The sequence below is a fragment of the Ptychodera flava genome, chromosome 11 (genome assembly GCF_041260155.1).
Source record: "Ptychodera flava strain L36383 chromosome 11, AS_Pfla_20210202, whole genome shotgun sequence".
Taxonomy (NCBI): domain Eukaryota; kingdom Metazoa; phylum Hemichordata; class Enteropneusta; family Ptychoderidae; genus Ptychodera; species Ptychodera flava.
Window position 1 is genome coordinate 13,350,262 of NC_091938.1, and position 18,942 is coordinate 13,369,203.

Consider the following 18,942-nt stretch of genomic DNA (forward strand, 5'->3'; position numbering starts at 1 on the left):
GTGTGTGTGTGTGTGTGTGTGTGTGTATATATATATATATATATATATATATATATATATATATATATATATATATATATATACACATACATACACACACACACACACATATAATTTTGTAAAGATCAACTTTCTCCTAGCATAGAATTGGAAAATGTATGTATTATGATTTTAGTTATTAAACTCATTTCAACTCAGACATCTGAATCAGAAACTCAGATTTCTTTTGTTTCATTTTTTGCAAACATACCCTCAGGATATTGAGACAAATGTTATGCATGTTGATTGGAAGGGAAATGTGTAATAATGACTTCATGAATAAAATGAAAGCACACTTCATTTTTGAGATGTTCGAATGATGAGAATGGAACTACAGGAAATTAAGTAGAAAGGTAATATAATTGATCGAGTGAACATTTATGTCACGGTAACATATGACAGAAACATCAAAACAAGTATAAATTTAAGTATAAGAATGAGTCAAAGTTGCATCCCTGCAGGTACAAGGCTTAAAACTTTAGCCACAACATCAACTTTGTTCTTTATCTTATCATGTAGATGTAGTAGAAAGTGTTCATCCATGAAGACGTGGAATTTCAGTTGCATTAAATTGAATTGAAAAGTGACCTTAATGTCATCAATTTCGAATTGTGTTTTCCTTGCTATCCTGCTCTCCTCACCCAGCGCTTATCACAGCGCCCTCTGTAGCTAGGACTTGGTCTTCACACGTCACACGTGAGAACAGTTACTTGCAATTTACAGTAGACCCCCGGAGTAGACCAAATTTTTAAATTCTTTGTTTTGCGTACATACGCGTGTTGTGGAGATTTTCAATGGAAAAACACGGTGTATTTGATAGAACTTGACCCCATAGCTTATCTGCCAACAAATCTTCATTTTCAAATTTGGCAAAATATACTCAAACCACATGCACCAGCATGCTTGCAGAATCACATTGTAAAAGAAGTTCCTGCTTTGATCGTTGAATTGGCACTCATATTAAACGAAGCAATCGGATAACTGAAAGTTAAATTTTCTGTGTGTGTTTTTGAACCGCTACCTTTTCAACGTTTGAATGGACGCTAAACAGAATTTCAATTCGCTGTCCTGAACATTACACTTTTTTATGCGAAAGTCACTTCGTAAATATCACTTTCGGCTCTCAGCAGCATGCAGTATAATTTTCCAGTTACGAAACGATGAATACAGTATACTTGCTGCTTTATGAACACGAAAATTCACAAGCCGCAGTCGAGGACCATCAACAAGCAAAATTCTATCGCATCGATCTTCGTTTGTCTTCACCTGTCATCGCGGGCGAGCTGTGCTAATTTCTGAATTTCTGACCAATAAGAGAAAGCCATGTCCCTGCGCAGAAGACTTTACTGGTACTTGTTCTGCGCATTTCCGGAAGTCCGCGACAACACCTGAGTACTCTTGCAGTGGAGAAAATGCGTCCACCGCGGCTACTGTTGACGGTTTTCGTGATTGCAATTTGCTCAGCTCGTCTGTGGCACACGACGGTTGGCGATGAAAGTTCGTCCGAACTCGATGTCGGGCGGGGACATTTGAAACCATTTGGATTTCAACGCGACCCTACGGAAACCACAGAAGAACTTGACTATGTCCCACACCCCGTAGTATTTTACGAAAAGTACGTGAAGCCCCACAAACCTGTTGTGTTCAGAGGGGCTGCGAAAATGTCGCAGGCATATCACCTATGGACGGAGGACTACATCAGAAAAGAATACGGTAATTTGACGGTGAGGTTAGAAGGCAAGAGCGAGGGTGACTCTAGAGTGCCGCGAGGCGAGGGTGGTATTTTGGGGAGAGACACTTTAGATCACTTCATGCGTAACTATCAAAGCATGAATGCATATGTGATATCCCAAGTACCAGGGCCAATGGAGAAAGACGTAGCCATACCACGGTGTCTACTTTGTGGGAGTTTTGCCAGGGGTATACAGGTATGTGATCATTATCTGGCGCAATGTACTTTTTAAGCAACTTTACTAATTTAGGATGTCAGACAAAAAATATATCGAGCACTATTTTTCCTTCTTTTGTCCCTGTTTATTGCAGCTGTTGATACCTGAAATTTGCCAACACTTGCACATTCTAAAGGACCATGAGTTGCCCTGTAGTTGTGAGGCAAATTGCTTTGAGACGCATCTGAGATTCAGTACAGTCGTCTCTCCGATACATGTTGTTAAAGTACCATGGTGCATCTGTTTCCTGCGCTATGCAATTCAAGGAAACTGAAAGAAAACATTAAGCTTAACACAAATTTCGACCGGCTGATTATTTCACACATATCAAGCAACCTCTTATGAATTTGAAAGAGTTACATGTTATGTATAATTATATCGACGGAAATGGGATTGTTTCTTTTACTCTGTCACCAGGTTCTCCATGCATACATGTGATTTACATATCAATGTCTTTCATATTATTATTTTGTGTCCACACAAACTCTCATTATAGCAATAATTACAGACTTCAGATTAGTCATTTAATTAGTCTCTTTACCTAATGACCCTTTGAATTACCAGATAAGGAGTCACAAGTTACTGACTGAGCAAGTTATAGGCAAAAGTTTGGATGACAACCCACAGCAAGTTAAAAGAACTCAGGTTATTGGTTTTAGGGTGTACACATCTTGTAGACAAATTAAAAAAATCATCTCAAAATGAAAAAAATACAGGCTTGAACCAATCACTAATAGTTTGTGGATAATTTGATAAACACTTCCAGTCAAACACTTTCATTCATTGAGGTACACTGAGTAGCAAAAACCGTGCTTTACACTTCCTTACTAACATTGAATGGAAAAGTTTTGTTTGGAAAGTTGTTGTGCACATTAGTTTTAGATTGTGCACATTTGTCCACCATTGATGAATAATGTGCAGTAAAAATGCAATTGCAAGCCGATTTTGCTTTCATGTTGTTTTGTTTCATTTTTGTTTGCTACCTTTTGTTTGCTACAAAAGGATGAATGACAATGGAATAAAGCAAACCTAATGTGTGGAGTGCAATTAAGAGGTGCTTTTATTCAGTGATATTAAAATATCACATTTATCACATGACAGAACTCATTATGACATAGATGAGTTTTTTCAATAATAAGGTAAGTTCTTTTCAAATGATATGGAGCCAATTGAAGTTAACCCTTTCACAACAATGGTTTGCCCCAAAACCCATTGTTATCAATAGTGATGCCAGACATGTTTACAGGGAATTGGAGGTTAACAGGTTGATAAATATGATACTTTATCATGTTGAATTATGATATTCTATAACATGAACCCAGTATACTTTGTTCTCATGAGAGGTTATTACAGAATTGTATAGAGATGGGAGAGGGGACACTTTTAATTGTTCAATAATTAGTCTTCTGTAGGTGACTGTATTTTAGAATTTACATTTGCACATTTGTTCACTGCAGGAGGTGCATCTGTTTATGAGTGCTGGTGGAGGCAGGACCTTGATTCACCAGGACCCGTATGAGAATGTACACTGTGTTTTCAATGGTACAAAGGAATGGTTGTTGATTGACCCAAAGCAGGTAAGCAAGTCACAGTTCGTTACAATTTCAAGTGTTATCTTAAGTCGTGTATACGTTTAATAGCTGCCCTGTTCCTGTTTCTTGTTGTTCAATATTTTATACACGAACAGCTTTACTGTTAGACTGGAAGATCCGTAACTCGAGGAGAGGATAGGGAGCATCCTCGAGCAACTGATCTTTCACTCTACTTTACTGCGTGTCCAGAGTGTCAACAGCACACCTGAGTTGCCCCATTCATGTTTCTTGTTTACACAAAATTAAACTTCATGTCAATCAATATGCTTTCCTAGCCTTCTTTATACCTTGTATTTTTCTTTGTCTGTTTCCACCACACTCTGAACATAAGCACTTTGAGATTGCCAGTATGGGGCAACAAATGTGCATATGTACGAAAATAAAGTTAATTCTTTGAACAAAAGTGTGTTGCAGATGGGCCTTAGCTTAATATGTGGTTAAGTTTTCAGTTTTACCGGTGCTCTCACTCAGGTTCATATATTATGTATAATAAATGATTGGATTTCTGAGTAGTCTAGAAATTGAAAGCAAAATAGAAATGAGAGAAATGATTGTGCCCTCAAGACTACATAGATACTAAGGTATCTCAGTACAACGTTCCATGCATGGTCAATTTTACTTTCTGCACAGTCCACCATTGGTTCAGTGGCTCTGGCCCTTTTAACCCGTTTCTGTCTCTTCTCTTAGAGTGATCTGGTATACTTGTCTAGAGATTCTCTGCAGGAGTTTGGTGGCTATTCAGAAGTTAATATAGATGCCGTTGATCTCATAAAGTTCCCCAAAATCAAAGACGTGAAATTTTCCCATGTAACCATGAACAAAGGAGACTGCATATACATGCCTAGTGGTAAGTGAATGTCTATAAGTAGTAAGGCACTTTATTTGGCACAGATTGCCATCAAAATAAAGAGAAAGTATCAGTAAAGATAAGTGGAATCTGTTTTACAGAAGTTACAACAAAATTATTATGTGCTTTGATGAATTATTCTTGGCTGTGTGGCTTCAGTGGCAGAGTCAGGACAAATAAGATTTTGAATGTAAAGGTTTAGATAGAGGCGGTCACATTTTGGAATATTACAGTACGGGGAAAAATTAATGAAGGAGTGACATTGCTTTTGCAGAAAGTGATGTGAGATAAATTTGTGTGGGATTTATAGGCTGAAGTGACCATGAATCAATTTTGCTGAAGTGACCATGAATCAATTTTGCTGAAGTGACCATGAATCAGTTAGGCCAAAGTGACCATGAATCAATTAGGCTGAAGTGACCATGAATCAATTAGGCTGAAGTGACCATGAATCAAATATTTTGATCCTAAAATAAGGTGCTGTATGTAGGCTGCAGCTGCTTTACTTTGAATTTAATTCAGCTTGGATGGAAAATTCAAAGACCATTCTGTGAAGTGATGCATTTCTTTCCCCAATGTCAGGTTATCTCCATCAAGTGCGGTCCAATGGATACATGAACTCTGCTGTTGCCATCTGGTTTTCATTCTTCACAAAGACTCACCAGTTTGACAGCTCTGATTGTATGGTAGGAGACAGCACAGAATCTCTCAGATCAATAGACTTCAAACCAATGAGTCAAGTTGATGTTCTGTGGAAGTATGATGGTTATAGTGATCTAAACCAAGGACACATGGATATCTATGTATTGAGGTAAGTAAGAACTTTTATAGAAGCTGTTGCTTGTATTGCGCAATGTGTTAATAGTCAGAATGTCTACATGTATTACTCAAGTTTCACTCACAAGAGCGATCATCATGAGAGAGTACAAAACTCAAGCAATGGACAACTCTGAGTTTTTGATGTGTTTTTTTGCATTTTACATTTTATATTGCATTTTTTGTGTTTGAATCCATGGCTAATCTCTGTGACTATTTTTTACCCTGATTGACGGTTTAAAGGTATGCAGTCACCTGTAATCTAAATGTGCCCATATATGATCAAAGGGGCGTTCCTTGATATTCAAATTGCCCATGTGAGGGCGCTGTTTTTAAAAAGCGGCCACCCGCTTAAAATCTGTGATTGGTTAGATTTTCTCTTTCCATGGTGTCTGTGGCAAACTTGGAACATTTGACAGTATACCTTTAATGAGTATCAATAAAGTGAAAGTTGTGGTTACTTGCCCTGTCCGTACTAAAGAGAACCAAGGCACAATCTGTGATGTTTAATATTTATTGTTTCATATTAGGATGAACTTGCTCATGAATACTCTTGATTTTCACTTTCCGATTGTGTCTGTGATTATATCTTTCTTACAGCATATTATACAAAATGATCCAAATAAAATAAGAAAAATAAACAGCAAAGAGACAAGTGTACCTCTCAAATGCTTGATAATAAAAAATATACTATTTACTGGCAATAGGTACTGACAATCAACTCCATTTCAAATGCTTTGAAAACATAAACATATTATAGCGTTTGAATTTGCCATTTAGTTTGTTTATATATTTTCCATGTAGGACTGTGTTACTGACTTCTGCAGATGAAGATGGAAAGATTTGGTTGGAACCATTTACTGTGCATTTTTTACAAGTAAGTCCTGCAAACTGTACCACTTTTCAGGTTGAGAAACTTTTTATATAATCTCATCATAAAAGATATTCCCAAATCATAAATGAGACTACATAAGAACTTAATTAAAATACTATTACCTGTTTATCCTTTATGTTTAACCCTTTGAGAGCTGTAATTGATCTCAGCAAAATTTTAGTACAACATTTTATCAATTTTTATGAACTTTTAAGAATTTTTTTGATAATTTTAGACCAAATGGACACATTGTTTTTTGGCTACAGTTTTTGATCAAAATTTTGGGGAAAATCTGAAAAAAATTGTCGGGATCAGAAAAAAATTTTCTGTGTTATGTCCTATAAAAGGTTACAAAAATTGACTTTGGCTTTCATTGGTTAAACTGATACACTTGTGAAAGAGAAGCACGCTCTTTATGAAAATTAGCACTTCTAGGGCATCTTGATATCCCATCTATTGTTAAGAGGGCATTTTATCAGGTCAAGTTCCTCAAAGCTGCAGACTGTAAGTACAGTAAATGCATCTTGAGCCATCAAAGGAACTCTGCATTTCTAAGAGATACTGGCTGAAAGAGTTAGAAAAGCCGTCTGTATACCACAGCATTGCAAAGAGAACTGAAGATGATGCAGAGTCACTTCCTTCAGATGGGAAAAAAATTATGGCATCACTATTATATAATGTTGAAAAGTGTGTTTATCAGATGAACAAATTGTATATTGAATGAAGCATCGTCAATCTTTCTATGACATTGTTCTCCCCAGTATTTTCTGGTGGAGTGGTGGCCAATTTGCATAACAATAAATACAATTGTCATGGTATTGTTTCTATTGTTTACCAAAAATAGCCACCACTATATACTTGCTCTGGTATGGAGAGAACACTGTATGATATCAAATTTTTAAACCAAATGGGAAAATGTTGTCTTTTTATCAGGTGCATGATGATGAAGAAGTGGATGATGGTGACAATGATGATGTTTCTGATGAAGTGCAATTTATGAGAGAGCAGGTAAATCCGTTCACAATATGATACAGAAATAAAATTAAACATCTCATTCGGTGTCATAGGAGAGAAGAAGACATTACAAATCAATCATTTTTCCCATATTTAAATAGTTGCTGTGAAATAAATGAGACATTAAAAGAATGATTTTTTTCAATTCAACACAATGTAGCAACCAATTCGTTGGTGATGGTATCCTTGAGACAACAGAGTGATGTACCCATCCTGTGAACTTTGACCCTGCATGTGATTCATGTGTGGCAGAGTATGAAATTATCAGTCTTGTTGAAGTAGTAGTAGTCTTTCATCAAGTTATTATCGATCTTTCAAAAATTAGGTGTATAGACTATCTCTAACCTTTAGCGAAGCACTTACAGACTTGGGTCAGAGGTCGCATTATGTCGGAGCACCTGCAAATGGCTAAATCTTTCAGTCTACCGAATGGACAGAGAGTTAAAAAAGTGAGCTATGCAAGTCTGACAAAGAACTTTGCCGGCTAAAGTTTGAATTACTTTAAAGCAAGTCTTTTTACCTAGCATGTGTTTTTAGCTAATTTAGCTAAGTGTTTAAATTTACTAATTTAGGATGCTGCTAATTGAAACTTTTCCTCATGTTTACCAATGGTGAAGATGTGTGATAAGCTGAATTAAAAACATGGCGATTGCAATGAAAATCGAAAATCGCTAAAACAGCAAGCAGCTAATTCAAAATGTTTTACAGTATCACTTAAGGTTGTACGCGGCTCAAAACTGAAAGACTTGAACTTTCGCTCAAACTTTTCTTAAGGAGACTGTAAATCCTTCTCATTCAAAATCACAAATAAAAAATAGTGGTTACAAATTACGTGAAATTTACCGCGTATGAAATTCACGATAGCCAATATCCATGTGTTAACACTATGGGGAAAAATTAATGTTTGAATTTAAAACAAAACTGGATGGTGAAACTGCATTTCTTAGGCAAGCTTTAAAGTGAGCCCAGACAAACAAACAATATACCTGAAACATCTGAAGAAAATTTTTGTGTGAGTTTTTTGCAGTGCCCGAGGTGCAACAGAAATGGAAGATTATCACTCAAGTTTGAAAAGGAAACTAACACCAGTCTGTTCTTTCCAGTTTATACATTTACTTGATCCAGATGGGAGAGGGTATGTGACAGTTGAAGAGATCAACTCACTGACCATCGACCAATTAAAGACGCTACTTCTCACATTTGACCCCACCGATGTATCTAACACCGTGGAGTTTGAATACAGTCACATAAGTTTCGAAGAAATCATGTGAGTGTTTGTTACATACTGTGACCTTATAATTGAGATCATTAGAATCATAGAATCATAATTGAGATCATTAGAAGGTGACAGTATATATTAAGACCTCAGTTTACATGTACAATGTACCATATATTTTACCTTATCATTTAACAATTGATGTATCTATAGTTATTTATGTACATGTTTATACACACACATATACGTACACACACACACACACACACACACACATACATACACACACACATATATATTTTTTTATTCCTTTTTATGTAACGTCTATGGGCCTTGAGCCTGATTTAAATAAATACATAAATAAATAAAAAAAAAAAAAAAAAAAAAAATATATATATATATATATATATATATATATATATATATATATATATATATATATATATATATATATATATATATATATATATATTTACATCAGTGTATGCAAAAGGGTAATATCAGCGCAAGTGAGTGGGCTCTATCAACTAAGGGATGGTTTATCACCTTTTTTTTCTGTATCATGTGTGTGAGGCTCAGCCAATCACAGTAACTGAATAATATATGAGGTGTAATAAATATATAATATTATTATGAAAAGATTATCACAAAACAATATCATTGCTGACTTGAAGATTCAATCATTAATTCTTATGTTATCCCTGTAAAATGTAATGGAAATTCAATTGCCCATATTGCAGAAATTTGACAGAAAAATTGTTAGAGTCAGGTGATAAGTTCCTTGGCGAAGATTTTGTGAAAAGATATGTTAATGATATTGGTGGGACAGCTCAAAAGGCAGATGAGGTAAGTGACCCAGGTGAAACGGTCAAAGGTCAAATGTTTGAATTGGTTTGCAAGTTTGCTGCTGGCCATAAAAATTATCATAAATCTTGAATCTTCAAAGTTTTAAAATCACCCATGTAGGGGTACCAAATGCTAAACATCTGTTTTCGATGTTGATATGTGTCAAAACAGTAAAAGAAATTCTTGTGTAGTTTCGATTTGGTGCTATAAATAATGTTCAACATTCGACAGTCTCACAATAACGTTTGCTGTATGACCCTTGTACGCTTATCTTGCTGTCAACAGTGTGTCATATATCATCTTTGTTATTTAAATGAGAGTACTTCGTTATCACACATTTATTTCAAGTACATGTATTGAAATTCACCACCGTTATCGTTTCTTTCCTTTCAGATTCTCTCTGCCCTTGGAGCAAGCAGAGATGAATTTGTCACAAAAAATATGGTGCAGATGAATATAGAACAGGCGGTAGAGAAGTTCCGCCTTGCAAGAGTACATGATCCGACTGTTGAACACATGTGGTTTGAACATCTTCTCCGACACGATGAATTGTGAATCCATCTTCAAAATGATATGGAAGGGCTTTAAAGACAAATACGGTGGAAGAGTGTGGTCTGGACACTGATAGCCTATCCTTCTAAAATCAATTCAAACCCATCGTCTAATTGTCTTGTCTTTAAGTCAAATGTTGCAGTTTAGGATAATATAATTACCGGGTAGACCAATCCATGTTGGGTTTTGGGTAAAACTCTATGTTAAAGGAACTGTTAAGGCCAGTTAAGGTGATCAATGTAGCAGCATGAACATGAAGCTCACAATGGGAAACACTTTACAGCATTTCAGCTGCGATCAATTCCGATAGTGTTATAAGACAGAACAAACATAGGGTGCAGAGGAAGTAGTAAAGTTAGTGACCAGGTGTGACTGAAATAAAGATTGAATACGTATGGGCACAAAAAGGGTAAACTTAAAATCAAATTTTGTTTCATTTTAGTACTCTGATGAAGGGTGAGGTATGCATACATATCCAGGCCTGTCACATTGTCACCATCAGGGAAGGTGTGAAAAATGCTTTATTTATGTATATATTGAAGATCAGACGATTAACCTTCAGAAAGGCGAAAAAAGTCAACTTGTCAAACTTTAAGAACATGCAAATTTCCCACTTTTTTGGTCCATTATCTTATCACATCGAAGGTCACTGGAAGTGAGCCTAACAGACAGTTTCATGGACCCTTTAAAATTAGTCAACTGTGAAATGGAACCTGAACTTTTCATATCCAAGGTCACTGGGAGTGATCCTAAGGTTTTTATGTGAGACAATTTCATGGCCCCTTTAAAGTTAGTCAACCGTGGATTGCACTACACATATCCCTCTTGTTATGGTGTTGTAATGAAAGACCGGTTGAGTACACTCTTTCAAGTAAACTTTTATGCACACTACTTGCCATTTTACTTTAGAAGCAGTTCTTCAAACATTTTAAAAAACTGAGGAACAAATTGATTACATAATTTTGTACAGGTGTTTCAGTTCAGGCATATCATTTACAACATGTTAATTGTCAACATCTCATAGAAACATTTATTTTGCAGAAGTTCTTGTCATTTTGCAAGTTTTTTAGCATTTTATACATTTTTACAGAGTTTTATAAACATTTGTAAAGCGTGACAGATATAAATGACTCACAATATTTAAACCGTGGCAGAATATTTAATTTTCATCTTTTTTCATAGACACTGAATGTTATATATGCCATATGGTCAGCATTGCTGCCTTATTGTGTGGCACTAAGAGCTCGGAAAGTTCTAGAACTTACAATGTGAAGTTCATTACTTGATCAGTCACTCTACACGTTAACTAATAGCTCAACTCCACTCAGAGGACGATCGTTTTAGCCTTTGCTATTCCATTATGTTTGAACAAACAAAGTGGCATATTAGAGATTGGATATTTGCGTTGTTTCAATTCAAGTTTGTGGAACTGGGAACAGAGTAATCATGTTGCTAAAACTCAGGAGCCACTGGCCGATTCTATTTCAGCTCTAAAGAATTTACCAAAATCCCTGTCACAGCTCTCAAGGTTTCTAAAATGGATGTATATTTATACTTTACATGGAGTACATTTCACACAGAATGTATTTGGTATCATGGAAATAATTTTGATGAGAGTTTGTAAACTTTGGTGTGTTCTTCAAGTATTTAATAAATTTTTCATGTAATTGCAATCATGATTTTACAATGTCATTGTTTCAAATTCAGTTATGGCCCTAGCTGTCACACCTTGACGATTTAGCCACCATATGCCATTTAACATCTGAAAAATTCCGCAAATACGCTGGCATACATCGAATGCGTTGTGGGTTTTGTCACGTGGTTTTGTATAAGTTAAGAGCATGCTGAAGCACGCTGGTATAATTGTAGTACGGCCATGTATACGTCCAAAATTGAAAAATACATCGAAGTTCAGCATAAGTCAGCGTTTTAGAGAAATTTTGGTATGTCAGTATACGCTGGCTAAATCATCAGGATGTGGAGTGTGACAGGATTAGGTCTCAAGAATGGAGCTTCTTTAATGGGTGGACTAAAAAAAAATAAAGTGACATTCCATCTCTATGCTGCATGAAAAAAGGGTTTTCCTGAAATCAAACAAACTAAATGAACTTTTTAAAACTCAGTTCGTTGCAGGAAATGTATGTATGCCATACATGAGGTTTAATCAGTAATCCTAAAAATAACCCTTTTAAACATCTCAGAAACTTTCATGAAATAAATTTCTTGTTATGTTATGTTTCTTGCTGGACAGTTGACAGCTACTTGAGCCGTTTTAGTCTCTGTGCCACTTATGGTTTCCAGTAGTAAACGAACGAACATTCATCTGCCTATGGACTTTTTGCCGGTCACCTTTTTTTCATGTTGACTTCTGGCCTTTACATATAAATCTTAGATTATCATTACAGGTTGTGATTCGAAAACATATCCAGTTACATACATGTGTAAAAGCAGAGTTAGATGTTAAAGGGAGGGGGTCGTGCCATTTGCGGCTGTGTGACCTTGTTGATAAACATGTGCCTCTTTCGAGAAATTGACCATGAATGTCAAGCAAATGTGAAGGAAACACAGCAATTGATGCATGTTCATAGTTCACCAGTTTTGTAGCTTTCGAATCACTGCAAGACTTTGCTAAATAAACTTTGGTTGAGTCCATTTATGTGAAGCTGCTTTAGCCATGCACAAGGGATGTCAGGATATGTTGAATGTGCAAAACAACAAGTATGGTCCCATAGGCATAGTAACAGACGGGAAGACCCCCCTCCCTATGAGAGGCTCAACAGTGTACAGTGATTGTGTTTTTTTTTGAAAAATTGCCTGGCATCAAAAAGACAAAATTATAAACTTGACCCAAAAGTAGAATCTGACAAAATACAATAATACTGTAGTAAACATCAGTGTGGTAGTTTAACCACACACATATGTTCATTGTTTGTAAAACGGGCTCAACATTGAGTATTGCAACAATGATAGAGGAAACAAAAACAAATTGTCATCATTAGGCCAAGAAAAATAAAAAGTTTGTTTCTCATCCTCGCCCACGTCAATTTAGACCCGTCGCGTCACCCTTTTTTCTGCTTATGAGGAAATACTACAAGGAATAAAATGAACGCAAAAAATACGCGACGATAGTGCATAACACAGTGCTGTATAAAACAGAAGTGTAAACAAAATAACTGACGCTACAGAACTGTACACATAACACTAAAAGTCAAACCGCAGAACTGTTGCTATACAAAAAAAATACATAACTGCTGTGCATTTATCTCTGCGTGCATTCCTATGTTGTTTTCATGTTTTTTGCGCGTTCTTGGTGGTTGCAGGATAAAAAAATTGAGACGGAAAAAAACCGCGTCACCGCATCATTTTTTCAATATATAGGATGATAAACAAACTTCATTTTTCTTGGCCTAAGCGTAGGAAACTTTCCTTGTTCTATTGGATTTCCTAGAGCTGTCACCCCTGGGCCCCTCCCACCCCGTCCCCATCCCTGCCATGATACTCATTGATGACCTATGAAATAATCAATATCAAAGTTCCTTATTTTGTGTTTTATAAATCTTAACATTGAATTATACACTTCCGTACACAATGAACACTGACTTCCAAGGTACGCAGTTTTTAGTCTGTGTTCCCATCTCTTTAGTAGTGACCACCCCTCCCAGGAAATAATGGTACATCCCGAAGCACATACAGAGATCGCATGCTGAACGCATCTCGCCATTTACATACGAGTCTCGAAATAACCTCTTTACAGCGAAGAGATACCGCCTGACAAGATGCTTTCTGCAAGAGTTTTGCAAAGAATTTTGAGACCAAACTGGCGTGTTTTGTCCTGCTATAGCTATGCGACAGTGGCAAAACCAAAGCCTCATTTAAACCCGGACATCCAGTTCAACCAGGTATGCATATCCTCAGACCAAAATCTCTAAGCTGAGTTATTATTGATTGGGTTGGTAGCTGGAGGCAGTGCTCGCGGTCAGTACTTCGTCCCGAAAGCTCTCATCGATACGTCAGTCTTTATTCGAGCTGTCCATATACTGGCGCCTCTGGCGGAACACCGAAGAGGCTATTTGTTGACGCTCGGATTCCTGAAGCTTCGCAATGAAATCGTAGCTAATTTAAGGTAGCTTTCCACCTTTGCGATGACCTATTTTCAAACGTGAATTTTGCCATCAAGATGTGTACTTTTACCCAAGTATTATATATCACCTAAAAGCTATTTCTATGAATTTTTTTGTTTTATCGAGAAAATTAGTGTGCGATGAATTTTTTTGAAGATCTTAGTGAAAGTGTAAAGAAAATGGGTGGTCTCACGTAAAAAAGTTTAAGTCTGAGCGGATAGGGGCTATTGTTTAGGTGTTAACGGGCAATTGGTCTTCAGAATACTGGCTACAAAACCGTGTCTCAGATTTTTGAAAAAGGCCTTAGTTTTTTCACATCGTTGAGTCAAAGTTTATCCACCAATTAGTCTTACAATGCTGCCTAATTAAGCAGCAATAACTCGACTTTAAAAATCTTCATAAAAAAACTGAGACATGGTTTTGGAGACAACCTACTTGACAAACGTCTGTGAAAATCTGGTGAACTTCCGTTCACGCGTTCTCGAGTTAAACTCTTTTGAACGTGCTGCAATGTGACAAAATGCCGAACTGAGAAAAAGGCGATTTAGTAAATTGGTTCGGGTTTTTCCTTTTGAATGGCAATAAACAATGTACTCAATCGACAAAACACTAAAACCAGATAGTGAAATCAAAGTGTTCAACTTCAACAGTATATTCACTCATTGAAATCAGTGTCAACGGTCGAAATGAGGCTAAAATGGGTGAATTTTGGTAGCGTTGTACTCTTTTTAGAGCGCAATCTACACAGTAGCTGATGAGTAAATAAACTTGGGGAGTGCCAGGGAAGGGATTATGCATAATCTGTTGACTGATTAGTTGTAAGGTTTAAATAGAGTATTAACTGTTCGACCTAACTGTCGGAATCTCCAGGCATCTCGATGCCGTCTACACGAGCGTTTGGACTAATTACCTCCATGACAAGCGTACACTGTAGTGTAAGTTTATGGCAGCATTCGATTCGACCTCGGAAACGACTCACGGCTGCGGAATGAAAGCGAGCCCGATGAGTGATATAGAGAAAACAATATTGGCTGACAACAAAATATCTGCGTTTGTATGTGGATGTACATTTGCGGTGTCCTGTGATCATGGAGATAAAAAGAACAGCTCCATGCTGTGATCCATTACGGTTAGAGTAACCGAGGATTCTAGTACGCAGCCATTTTTTAGATCTTCACGCGCCTTGAAAACCGATTAACACTAATCAAACTACGAGAATTTCTGAGACAATAGTTCGTCCTCACTCTGTACAGCATTTCTGTGGGTGAAGACCGTTTCTGGAGTCATTTATGCTAAGATGAGCCAATCGCCTGTCGGCGGCATAAAAGTCAAAGGAGAGAAGTTGAGAAAACATGAACATACAGAAAAGTACGTCATTTCATCAAGCGCAAGTTGCATGCCATAGACCGCTCGTCAAGCGTCATACGTCACAGATAGATAACTCTCTGCTGTCGTTCGTATCCAACATGAGTACCATCGATTCCAGGCGAATATGATATCAGACCCGTTTTCATTACATGTAAATTTCAGGATTAGGATAGTGTTTTGCACTGTATTCAAGTAGTTAGCCCGCAAGCGTCTCATTCAATGGTTTACCCACAGGGCTCATAAATGGCTATATAAGTCAATATTAGAGCGTTTTCTTTCTTTTTCAATGTTACAAATAAACTGGCTGACCTGAAGAGCACAACACTTGTGTAGCTGTCTTTTGTGTAGCTTGTATTGGCATGTATAGTGCGCCCTCAATAGGGAGTGTGATCATATGTAAATGCGACCTTTAGTTCCGTGACCTCTAGCCATTCCTACTTCCTGTCCTCGCTATGCTTACTGTACTAATTTCCCAAGGGGAGCAGCTCTTCGCCAAGCCAAGACCATCAGCGCCGCAAAGTACCTGGTTACTTAAAATGCATCATAAATATTCATATATTTATGTGGGCGAGTCTGCATTAATGAGCGTCAAAAAGCACCAGGGCTACCGGCGACCTCAAGCATGGAGCAACATGTTTGTTACGGCTCTGGAGCTGGCGACTGTTGTTTTTGGCAAAAACGCAGAGCAAAGAAAGTCCGGTAAAGTATTCAGTGCGTTGTACGCGCGATCGAGCAAACATCGTAGAAGCCGTCGACGGCTCACGGGAAAATGGTCGAAAATACGTGTTCTTCTTATCTTCAAGAAAGTTAGCAGGCGTACAGAATGAGTCTCAGGAGGTAGCAGAGACATGGTCTCAGATAGTCAATAATAAAGATGATACAAGTTTATTTATTCAAAGTAGTTCATTATTTTGCAAGCTAAATCTACGATACCGGTCGGTCTCGTAGTAAACTGCCAACGAAGCCTGTGCGTTGGCTCGCAGTGGGACTGTAGCGATGACCTCAATGACCCGAGCGCGTTCGATACACGCCACAAGTGCCGCTGCGATATCACAGCTACATGAAAAGGGGATGGCCTGGTACCACCCAACAATACCAGCACCGACACATTTGTGAACGCAACACTACATTGTAACCACTCTATGTATAAAACCATAAAAGTTACAAGTACTTTTATTTAGTATGCAGCTTAATCTGAACAACATATCAGGGCTCAAAGTTGCGACCATTTTAGTCGCTGCGACCAAATTTGACAAAGTTGCGCCTAAAACATGTAGGTTAATCGCATTTTGCGACTAATTCTACGCAAGGAATAATTCCCACCGTATTTCACAGAGTTTGCAAGGGTCGTGACCCTGAAATCAGACGTGCCAAAAATAGATTTTAATAAACATTTGACGTCGTCCAGCCACACAGAGGCGAGCGCGTCTCTACCACTACTTTGTTTTGATATGAGAGGTTACATGTTGCCAAACAGCTGTCAAGACATGCGATGAATTTAATCACAAATTAAATCACGACCCAATCAAATATCAGTATCATGTCAATGCTGTCATAATCAATTTTATTGAACCAATAACCATCACAGGAATTAGCAGTAACTAACGAAATAAATCACAAGCAAAAACTTTCCCCCACGTGCACACTACCTATATTGCAGTCCAAGATGTCGGGCCCACTAGATCGTTATTTTGGAAAGCAAGGGAAACTCAAGGTCGATCATGTTGAAACTGGGTCTGCCAGTGAAGGAGACGCAACAACAAAAAAACGAAATCCCCAGCAGAACACTAGGGATATTGATAGCACCAGCGATCATACTGTTCACGGACAGTGTACCAGGTCAATCATTCGATGACGATGTTCCGTCTGTGACGTGTACACATGACAAATGGATCCGCAGCACAGCAAGAAACCGAGTCGGAAAGTCGATAGCAGCCACAAAATACAGGAAAAACATGCCAAACAAAAGTATGGGATGAAAAAGTAAAAAAATCCCTTGCAAAATACGTGACAAGTCGAGAATTTTGAGATTGGTTTCGGCACGACAAAGAAACGGACTTGAAATACTGTTACTGTTACCAAATTGTATGTATAAACGCAGATTTAGAAAAAAGTACTACGAGATGAATAATGAATGGCAACTGTTCATGAACCTTTATTTGATATGTACCACATTGTTTGAACAGTTTCAAAAATGCTCCTAGTTTTTTTGGGTTTGCTCCTAAAATTTTGGACTTGGGAGCAAATTGCTCCCAGCTGAAAATATTAACTTTGAGACCTGCATATATATATGCATTATTGGATAAGAGGTTGAATGGGTCACAGTATGTGGAAGGACTGTAACCGGCATGGGTAAACCGTTCAGTTAATAATGTACCATGGAGGTAGTAGCGGACTACCTCCATGCATATACTATGCATACACAACGGGCAACACGACTCAATCAAATCCCGTGCACTTTTCCTAGTGTTTGACTGTTGCTGCTGTTTTAAGCAGAGTTTGAGAAGTACCGTAAAAACCCGATCAATTCGACCAGAATAAAATAATTACTATTTCAAAATCGTCGATTTATTAGGAAATTAAAACTGCCGAAATAATTTAGTGGTCGAATTAATTGGAACGACGAGGATGAAATTTACGCGAGACATGTTTACCATGTTGAGACTGCTTCAAAGCATGGACTGTGAAATTTTGTGAGGTCGACAAATTAGGTAACAAAAAACCTCAAACGCACCTGGGTTTCACATCAAAATCAAAGTGGCCGCGATTACAGACGGAGCGATCTGTGACACTGCCACCGGCCGCTCGACGGACGACGCGTAAGTTGACATCGACGGTGTGCCAGCCCTTGGAAATATATTGTAACTCCCTGACAGGCAGATGAGATAGTCTAATGGCGTTTGATGTTATATTCGATATCAGACTCAAAACAAAACGTGAACAATGCTGATAACATATTGCATATTTCGTATCGAAAACCGGTAAAGTTCGTAACTGGTGACATGTCGCGGCCTGGAGAAAGTTCATCACCATCGATCGAATGTCCGTGACGCTTTTTCTGCCAAATAGACATATTGACATAAGACATATTGCACAGGGAACTTCGCGGTATGGCAATTATATGAATTTTACCGTGAAGAAAATCTGTGACTTTAAACTGGCCGTACAACCAACAGTAAACATGGCGGAGCAATGATACCGACTTCAGATACTTCGATTTTATTTTCATTGCGATCGCTGGTGAGAGCGAGTCGTCCGGTCGAATTTTTTCCCACTGGCTATTCGGCTTTGAATTTTCAATTGCCCTCATGTGCTAAAAACAAGACGGGCGTTCTCTGTGAATCAACAAGTCTTTTGAATATGAAAAAATCGGACATCTGAACCTCAACTCGCAGCTTGAAAGTTGTTCTCCGAATCGGGACAGGGACATCGATGAGGCCGGATTTCACGTAATAGCTATGGAAACCGACGGCTCGTTCGGTGTAAGAAAGCATGCGATGTACGTCTACGTTATTTTTACTGGTTTTGAGAACTTCTAACTTGTAATCTGTATATCTTCGCACATCGAACCGATATTGTATACCTGTCACAAGTGTAGGCCTATAGCTTCGAAATTTTATGGGAGAGACACCACGACTGAGACCGACAGTAGCGGCACAACAAACTATTCCGAATTAGGCCAAAATAAAAAATATGTGCTAGCTAGCT

General features: G+C 37.7%; 2 protein-coding genes across 2 annotated transcripts in view; both read left to right on the forward strand.

Annotated features, from left to right (window-relative positions):
* The first annotated feature begins 1,408 nt into the window (after positions 1-1,408).
* Positions 1,409-11,418, forward strand: LOC139143543 (uncharacterized). Its single transcript, XM_070713972.1, has 9 exons — positions 1,409-1,967; positions 3,446-3,565; positions 4,268-4,427; positions 5,010-5,238; positions 6,048-6,120; positions 7,051-7,125; positions 8,235-8,398; positions 9,088-9,193; positions 9,587-11,418. The coding sequence occupies exons 1-9, from the start codon at positions 1,452-1,454 to the stop codon at positions 9,746-9,748; spliced, it is 1,605 nt and encodes a 534-aa protein (XP_070570073.1). The 5' UTR covers positions 1,409-1,451; the 3' UTR covers positions 9,749-11,418.
* A 1,996-nt stretch (positions 11,419-13,414) lies between these two features.
* LOC139143561 (aldehyde dehydrogenase, mitochondrial-like) overlaps positions 13,415-18,942 on the forward strand; it is a 43,279-nt gene continuing 37,751 nt past the window's right edge. Inside the window, exon 1 of the mRNA XM_070713995.1 lies at positions 13,415-13,644. Within this exon, the coding sequence (XP_070570096.1) occupies positions 13,522-13,644 (123 nt within the window). The 5' untranslated portion in view covers positions 13,415-13,521. The remainder of the gene's footprint in view (positions 13,645-18,942) is intronic.

Coding starts and splice junctions, on each gene's coding strand:
- LOC139143543 (XM_070713972.1), top strand. CDS start 1,452: ATGCGTCCACCGCGGCTACTGTTGACGGTTTTCGTGATTGCAATTTGC. Junction 3,566..4,267: donor TGTTGATTGACCCAAAGCAG/GTAAGCAAGTCA, acceptor CTCTTCTCTTAG/AGTGATCTGGTATACTTGTC. Junction 9,194..9,586: donor CAGCTCAAAAGGCAGATGAG/GTAAGTGACCCA, acceptor CTTTCCTTTCAG/ATTCTCTCTGCCCTTGGAGC.